The 8,698-nt window shown below is 32.9% G+C and overlaps 1 protein-coding gene across 1 annotated transcript; it reads left to right on the top strand.

Annotated features, from left to right (window-relative positions):
* The first annotated feature begins 314 nt into the window (after window positions 1-314).
* LOC128193153 (protein PFC0760c-like) lies at window positions 315-7,565 on the top strand. Its single transcript, XM_052866438.1, has 3 exons — window positions 315-486; window positions 2,122-2,177; window positions 5,822-7,565. The coding sequence occupies exons 1-3, from the start codon at window positions 375-377 to the stop codon at window positions 7,199-7,201; spliced, it is 1,548 nt and encodes a 515-aa protein (XP_052722398.1). The 5' UTR covers window positions 315-374; the 3' UTR covers window positions 7,202-7,565.
* The last annotated feature ends 1,133 nt before the right edge of the window (window positions 7,566-8,698 follow it).

Genomic DNA, 8,698 nt, shown 5'->3' on the forward strand with positions numbered 1-8,698 from the left:
GATTTATATTGCCAGCTTTGATAGTTATTAATTAAACAAATGTAGTGCCGGTAAAATTTAAACCGCTTACAGTTATGATTAAGTCATATTTGAAGTCTTTAAAAGAAATCAAAGTCTTTGATTTTTTTAATTTCTTATTATTAATCACGGCAAAAAAACAAACAAATTACTTGACTTTTTTTCCCTTTTTCAAGATTTTGGCTTCATCGGGTCCCAAGAAACCTTGTTTTATTACGAATCGCGATTTCTAATCCGTCACCAAGAAGGAAAATAAGTGAATCCTAAGTCCGGGAGATGTTAACATTTTATGACGTCACTTTTCGTTGTGACGTCATTTTCTATCGGTCCTGCAAACTTGCTGAAGTGTTTCAACGATGGGTCGCTCATTCAATTTCACTTATTTGTTCGCATGTGTGATTTTGTTTGCAGTTTACGCTGCACCCCTTGAAAAAGAAAATGTCGATGGACCACAATTGCCTCCCTACGGTAAGTAAAATGCTTGAATTTCACGGTGAGATAAGGGATTCGCAACGCAGACGACATAACAACATAATGTTGTCTTAGTACACAAAGTTAATGCAAAGATTTGATTATTTTTATTGTATTACAGTATGTTAAAGTGTTGCTATCAAAAATTTCACCCATTTAAAAATATTTTACAAACAGATTGAGTTATTAAAATACTTGTGTGATGGTTTTAAATTCTATTTGCCTATAAATAAAGAAGTGAACAAATGTATTTCACGGTGAGATAAGGGATTCGCTACGCAGACGACATAACAACATAATGTTGTCTTAGTACACAAAGTTAATGCAAGGATTTGATTATTTTTATTGTATTACACAGTATGTTAAAGTTTTGCTATCAAAAATTTCACCCATTTGAAAATATTTTACAAACAGATTGAGTTATTTAAATACTTGTGTGATGGTTTTAAATTCTATATGCCTATAAATAAAAAAGTGAACAAATTCGTATTACAAATGTACTTTATAAAAAAATAGCACTAGTTACACTGGGAACTCTTTTAATATTTTTTAGGATTTTACAAAATATGCAATAGCATCTACACCCCACATCCTCTTCGACCCCTTCCCAACACAAAGTCGAAAGACCCTGTAAAACGTACAGTTGCGTGCCAAACTGTTTTCCCCATATATTTCATTGAAACAAGAATTATTCTCAAAAGGTTTTATGTTGTTGTTTTTGTTAGGTTGAAGCAGATTTGACATGCACTGTATTGATTGAAATTGTTTTTTGACAACTCAATCATTTGTAAAATTAGTATTTCAAACACAGCATTTTGATTGTTCAGAGCTCTACTGTATGCTACATATAATTATCTTTTGTAATGTGCAAGGCGATAAATCTTCTTTTGGATTGTTATATTATTCCAAATATTAGAAAAAGAAGATTGAAAAAATATTTTGATATTATGCCAAAAAACTTTTATAGAAAATAAGGCTTATTCAAAATATGTTAATCTACTCTTTTCAAAAATTTGTCACTTTTTTAACAATGCTGTGAAAAATGACGGTTTCATTGAAATGTAAATAAAAAAGAAATAATTATAAGTTTCCCCTAAGATGGTGGCCCGGTCAAGTAACGTATTTTTGTTGGGAAGTTTCGATTCAACTACATTTCACGTACTGGCGTTCCAGTAAAGTTATTTTTCTAAGATACGGTATTGTAAATAATGATTTTTAAGTAATCTTCTCTCAGTACTTTTAATTGCCGTTTTCTGCTTTGTTTTCTTTTTTCACCTCTTTACTGTACTACAGATGTTGTCATAAGTGATGAAATGTCTTTTGAATCAGACTTCATTTACAGAATTAAAGAGAATATCATGTAAATTGTAAAGCAAAATTAAAAATAATTATGTTTAAAATCCAATGACCCGACAGTGATATCCTGTGCGTAATATAACCATACAGAGTTACCCTTTTCTAAAGAGAAAAAATGCAGAACATCCATTTAATCCAGAATAATCACATTTATACTTTTGGATTCCAAAAAATTACGAAATATGCAGGTTTTAATTTTTTTTTACTTTTATCTGGCTGTATAAATTTAATCACGTTCCTCAGTGGAATATAACTGCTATTATTTCTTCATTTTAGATTCCGTCCGAGAAGTCCGTAACTCTGATCTGTCTCCTGTTGATGATGTCAGTAAGGTAATTATGTTCTGTAAAGTCAAAGGGAAGTAACTCAAAATAAAAACTGGAAATGCCATCAAGCATATTGTGAAAGGAAGGGGGGTTATAGTTTTATTATAGTCTGTCCCAAGATATTTTTGCCGCATACTTTCTTAAATTATTCAATATTTATAAATACCTCTTGGTTCAGACTATGTTCATTCAATAGTATGAAAAAATCCCAAGATTTCCCCTTTGAAACGCCCCCTCTAGCTTGTCGGGTATCAGTACACGGCTAAAAATAAAGTCTACGAGGTTTTTCCATTGCTAAGGAGATGTAGACGCCCGGATGATAACGTGAAAAATTGCGCGAGGGGTCCCGAGTATTTCCGAATGGAGAAAAGATGTCAACATTCTCCATTATAAATCTCCGTAGGAAATCTGTTTTCGTTCCTGTGAATTTTTACGAGGGAAAAATGATAATGTGTGAATGAAGTTATCTTGGGAATTTTTCCTTCCATCGATTTTAATTGCACTTCAGTCACAGATATGTGTATTTTTATTAAAAGTCGTTCAAATATGCAGCAAAAATATCTTGGGACAGACTATAGTTAAAGATATTTTTATGATGTTTGTCGTACAAATGAAGCGCAACAATAAGCATTGCGCGTGCTGGCTGCTCAAAAATGTTTTATTTTTCATTTCTTAAAAAAAAAACTGATGAGCTTTTTTTTAAAAGAACACGTTCAAACGTATTTTTAATAATATTGGGAATTTGCCTGCGTATCAGAACATACCAAATCGCCGGCAAGTATAATAAAACCCCGTTTAAAAGTTCTAAGAAATATAGTTTAAGAATTATGATATTGTTAAAGTGGGTTGAAAAAAAACCCTATAAGGATTACGATTACTCAGAATAAAAAAAAAATTTCACTGATGATAATAAAAAACCATGTATTGTGTGTTATAAACCTAGTGTTATTTTTTACTTTCATATAAGTAGGCCAATTTAAGAAAATACCTACAAAAATTACACTATGATAGAGATTTTGTAAAAATAATACAAATTAATTAAACACTTTTAAAAATGAAATACAGTTTATGAATGGCAATGACACTGACTAAATGGAGACAAAGCAAAGTTTTCATTCGCAATTTTTATAAATATTCCAGTTTTTCTTCTATCAGTTTTCAAATCCCTGTCCCTTTTTGAATTAACTAAAAAAACTAAATGATGACAATGCTTAAACATTTATATTAACATTAAAACAACTTAATCTAGCTCTGCTGACATACAATTTATCTAAGGTCAATGATACAATTTTGAGATATGGCCAAAACTAATTCAGTGAAAAATTCAGTGAAAAACAAAATCTGAAAATTTTCATCTGTTTTGCTAGAAGTCCTATTTTGTTTGAGCATAATTGCATAATATAGAAAAGATATATATCGAATATATATCGAATGTAAAGTCAATAATTAATCATTTCATTAACATATTTTGTGTAATAGAGCAAATTTTACTCATGATATTGAACTTTATAACAATCCGATCTTGAGAACTCAAACCCTGAGTTAAAGTAGTCCGAGTATCGCACTACGTCATAATACGGATTTTACAATATTGGTTCGACTTTTACAAAGCGTTTTTGATACCCGGTATTGATTTTGCTCTACATCGCTGTTGTAAACAATGGCAATAATAAGCAATTAGAACGGTAATATATATGTATTCTATGAAAGAAAGAACTTATTAATGTTGAGAAATTCGATTCTGTTAAAGTAAAATGAAAGACGAAGTTTCTGATTAACCAGGATCTCAGGTATGCTTAATATATCTTCTTTATTTTGACCATCCCCCCCCCCCCCGAATTTTTCTCTATCTTTTACTAAAACCGGTTTATATTTAGAGACAGAAGCTATTTCGAATTTAATCAATCGTCAATTAATTAATCTTTAAATGATATCTATCATTGTTGACAGATCTAGGCAGAAAATGTGATTTTTACGGATTTTTTCGTCAGGGTCTACTTGGTTTAGAGCTTATAGCGTGAAAAGTTATCCGTCAACATATAATTTATTTTACCAAATCTTTTTTCTAAGATGTCAATCTATAGAATAAACACCATGAATTTAAGTTTGAGTCCATAAAATAGTAAAAAAATTACCAAACGCGATACTAGCATTGCATTTTTTGTATTCTCTTTTGATACATCAGGTCCATAAAGCGTACTTATTAACAAAAATTTGCGCAAAATTATTGATGAGATATGGTTTAAATAAATATTTATACTCTATTTTGTATGTTCAGTTCTAATTTTCCCAAAATTGGTAATTATTTTTAGGAAAAACGGACGTCTGGCAAATTTCATAACTGTCCATAATTTTCGCTCGGGGGTACACCCATCTGAGAGGTGATAACAAACAAACTAGCATGTAAACATACATATTTTCTTTTGTATATGTATTGCTAGAATGTATATTTATCATTTAAAGCTAAGCTTTTAAAGATTGAGCCCATTTAGTGCCGAGTATAGGACTACCTTAACAACGTCCTAAATAAGTCATTCTACCTAGACTATTTCAAGGTTTAGAGTGATTGACCTCGATTTATTAAGTTAAAAACTGATTGTTTAAAATAAATCGGATATGGACTTTAGTATTCACGCTATGGAGCCTGTTATAGATTGTTCTGTAAATAGTTACTCGTTTACATCACCTGTTGTTGATTTTTTCCCCAATAAATACCCTTACTTTTCAATTACTATTCAATTCGAGATATAGTCCTATATGGCAAATATTCTAAGAAGTTTCCTTCTTATACCCGGAGAAATTCACAATCACAAGAGCAAAAATACGTTTCTTAAGGTCAAGATCTAGTAAATGAAAGGTGCCTACAGGTTTATGAAATTCAAGATATGAACTCTTTTAATGATGCTTCATAACAATATCTTTGTTTCATATGCCATTATAGGGTGTACCGGTGCTTATTTCTTTGGTAAACAAAATGAAAAATCATGTTTTAAACGATCATTTTCATCAAATAAATTATGACGTCAAAATGGTTCTAGCACCGAAAAGACAGTCTGGAATCATTTACTAGATCTTGACCTTAAGGGAATTTAAAATGGGAAAATCTAACATCTTTTATTCTTTCGAAATAATTTTTCTCCAGACTTATTGCACACTTTTTCAACATTTTCATCCAGGTACTTTTCATGTCGTTTGCAATGCAATAATTTGTATTTATGGATGTGTATTGAAACCCGAAGCGATAGAGGGGGCGTTTCAAAACAGAGAATTTGTTTGACTACATGTACATGAAAATTGTTGTCGGCATGTCATGTATTGAATCTTTAGAAAAGAAAATATTAAGAGTATACTGACAACTAGGAAAAGTAAAATAAAAATAATGAAACCAAACGCAATGATATTGACATACTCCTTTTGACTAATGACTAGAATTATTCATAGTCCTGATGTACGGCTGTACGCTAAAAAAAATGCGTAGATTCCTAAACATGGGGTGTAGTCTATATTTCCAAGGCATCGAGAAAAAACCATTCTCAGCCAGCAAACACAGAAATTCAAATCTAAGGCTGGGAGCAACTTTGAATCTATAAAATTGCCTAAATACTTACAGATGTTCTGTGGTGTAAATCTATGCTCTTTGTTTTTTTAAGGAAGATCAAAAGTTGGATGAAGCAGTGAAAAGAGACACAAATACCAATACTGAGAAAGAAAACGAATTGGACCTAGATAAACGGGAAGACGAGAAGATAGAGGATAGCATTGAGGAGGCTGAAAAGGCCAACAAGAGGGGAGCGGGTGATGATGATGATTTAGAGAAACGGGATGATGACGATGATGATGATGATTTAGAGAAACGGGATGATGACGATGATGATGAGGATTTAGAGAAACGGGATGATGATGACGATGATGAGGATTTAGAGAAACGGGATGATGATGACGATGATGAGGATTTAGAGAAACGGGATGATGATGACGATGATGAGGATTTAGAAAAACGGGATGATGATGACGATGATGAGGATTTAGAGAAACGGGATGATGATGATGATGATGATGAGGAGGAGGAGGAGGATTTAGAGAAACGGGATGATGATGACGATGATGATTCAGAGAAACGGGATGATGATGACGATGATGATTTAGAGAAACGGGATGATGATGACGATGATGATGAGGATTTGGAAAAACGGGATGATGATGATGATGACGAGGATTTGGAAAAACGGGATGATGATGATGATGATGACGATGATGAGGATCTAGAGAAAAGGGATGATGATGACGATGATGATGATCAAGATAAACGGGAAGATGATGATGATGATGAATTGGAAAAAAAAGATGATGATGAGGATGACGAAGAGAAACGAGATGATGATGATGAGGATGATTTAAATAAAAGGGAAGATGACAAAAAAAGAGAAACGGCCACAGTAGATGTAGATGATGATGATTTGGACACAGATATAGATGTTACAGCACAGTCTAAAAGATCAACCAACGTTCAGAAAAGAGATACCTCTTCTCAGTTGATTAACAGAGCCCCGCGGAACGTCGATGATGAAGTTAACGAGGAGGAGGATGTCAATGATGAGGATATTGAAGATGAAACAAAACGTGATGCTAGTGCAGATGATTACAATGTTATCGATTTTCAAGATGATAAAAACAACAATATTGAAATAAGGAACGCAGATTCAGATGACGATGAAATTTCAAGCAGAGAGGCGGAGGCAGATGACAGCGAAGTTAGCAATAAAGAGGAAGATGTATCAGAAGAAAGCGATGACAAAACGTCAAGATCAGCATCAAAAGCAGAGGGACACAATGCCGGAAACCTGAACAAACTGATAGACGAGCTACAGGATCTAACACCCAAGGAAGACGGGCTGAACAAACGAGAGGATACAGCCAGCAAGGACGGTGAAGCAGAGAAGAGAGACTCTAAAGCAAAAAATGGAGATCCTAACAGCACCCTAACGGCCGAACAGATCCAGCAGGAGATTGAGAAACTCCTACAGCAATGAACCAAATGAACTCTAAGAATCTGATGATATATTATTATTGATGATAAAGGTTAATTCACATTAACTGCAAAAAATATTAACAATTTGGATTAAAATGTAGTTATAAATGAAATACAATAAGATAAAATATGCATCATTTGTTTGATTACATAGCATCTTCACCTTAACGGTTTATGTCATATAAATGTTTTTAAATTTAGTTATTTCTTTTCTAGATGAATTTTAACGAGTGTATGACGATTTATGTACTTGAAACAAATTTAAATTAACTGATTTTTTCCGTCCCCAAAAATCGTTCCGATTCTTCACAATTTATTGAGAAATTACAAAAAATCAAAAGTATCTATATGTTGCATGTACGCAAGTTTTTCCGCCAGTATCTGGCATTGCAATTATCAATTGGTCTTGGTTGGACTTTGCCCCCCCCCCCCCCCCCCCCCCAAAAAAAATGATGTTTGAGAATATCAGTTTAGTACATGTATCTTTATAATCATCTTCATAAGTGTTTTCATTCAGGGTCATAATGGTTTTTGAGCTTATTCTCACCGTTAACCCTGGCCAGGGGATCCAAAAGAGGCCACAAATGAAATATACTTTTTAAAAAAGAAATGCATACAATGTACTAGTATACTATCAATGAAAATATAGCGTATTATTCGGTAAAATAAAATTGAATATTTTTATTAGAAGAAATTTTAAGTTTAAATCATAGTATAACACCTTGTGTACGAAAATTGTCATATGAAATAATATAATCAATTGATACACCATGCTATTCGATATTACGCGAAAATAAGTGTTCATGCAACGAATTAAGATGAAATTAAAATATTAGATAAAAGTAGAAAAATATGTAAAGCTCGTTATATTACTTGATCAAAGTTCGAAATGGCGTTCAGATGAGCGATGTGGCCTATGGGCCTTTTATATTTCTTCACTAACAGTGTAGAATGCAGTTTTACTGAACTAGCGTACGTGTCTTTGGGGTGCCTTCGTGGGATAGTATGTGAAGATTTCGGAGCAGGTTGAAAGCCAAAAATGATTTTTTTTTTTTAAATTGGTCAAATATTTATCAAGCCTTCTAAATCGGTCCGAAAGTCTTTTAAAATTGTGACAAGTCCCTACATACACACGGCGTTAACTGGATTTCGTTGTAGAAAATTGCGTAAACTTATCAAAACATTACCTTTAATCAAACAAATATGTGTACGTTACCATTTAATCTCATGCCTTTGTTCCTTCAGGTCGCTAGGGCCTGTTGACCTCAACCATTAACCCCATCTCCGAGAGCTTGTATTATTGCCTCCAAATCAAACAACACAATTTCAGTTTGACGTTTTTGGAGCTAATTCTTGGTCTAACTTCATGTAGAAACAAATTCTTCATCATTGTTTACCTAGAGGCAGGGCACAACATTACTGTAGGGCAGGGTCACTTTCTTACACCGAATAGTCACGATATAGTGATCTTAACCCCAAACACCCTCCACCTCCTATA

Source organism: Crassostrea angulata, chromosome 1 (genome assembly GCF_025612915.1).
Source record: "Crassostrea angulata isolate pt1a10 chromosome 1, ASM2561291v2, whole genome shotgun sequence".
Taxonomy (NCBI): Eukaryota; Metazoa; Mollusca; class Bivalvia; order Ostreida; family Ostreidae; genus Magallana; species Magallana angulata.

What these genes read in the sequence shown, in the direction of transcription:
- LOC128193153 (XM_052866438.1), top strand. Translation starts at nt 375, where the DNA reads ATGGGTCGCTCATTCAATTTCACTTATTTGTTCGCATGTGTGATTTTG. An exon ending in ACCACAATTGCCTCCCTACG is followed by an intron (nt 487 to 2,121) that starts GTAAGTAAAATG and finishes TCTTCATTTTAG; the next exon opens with ATTCCGTCCGAGAAGTCCGT. An exon ending in CTGTTGATGATGTCAGTAAG is followed by an intron (nt 2,178 to 5,821) that starts GTAATTATGTTC and finishes TGTTTTTTTAAG; the next exon opens with GAAGATCAAAAGTTGGATGA.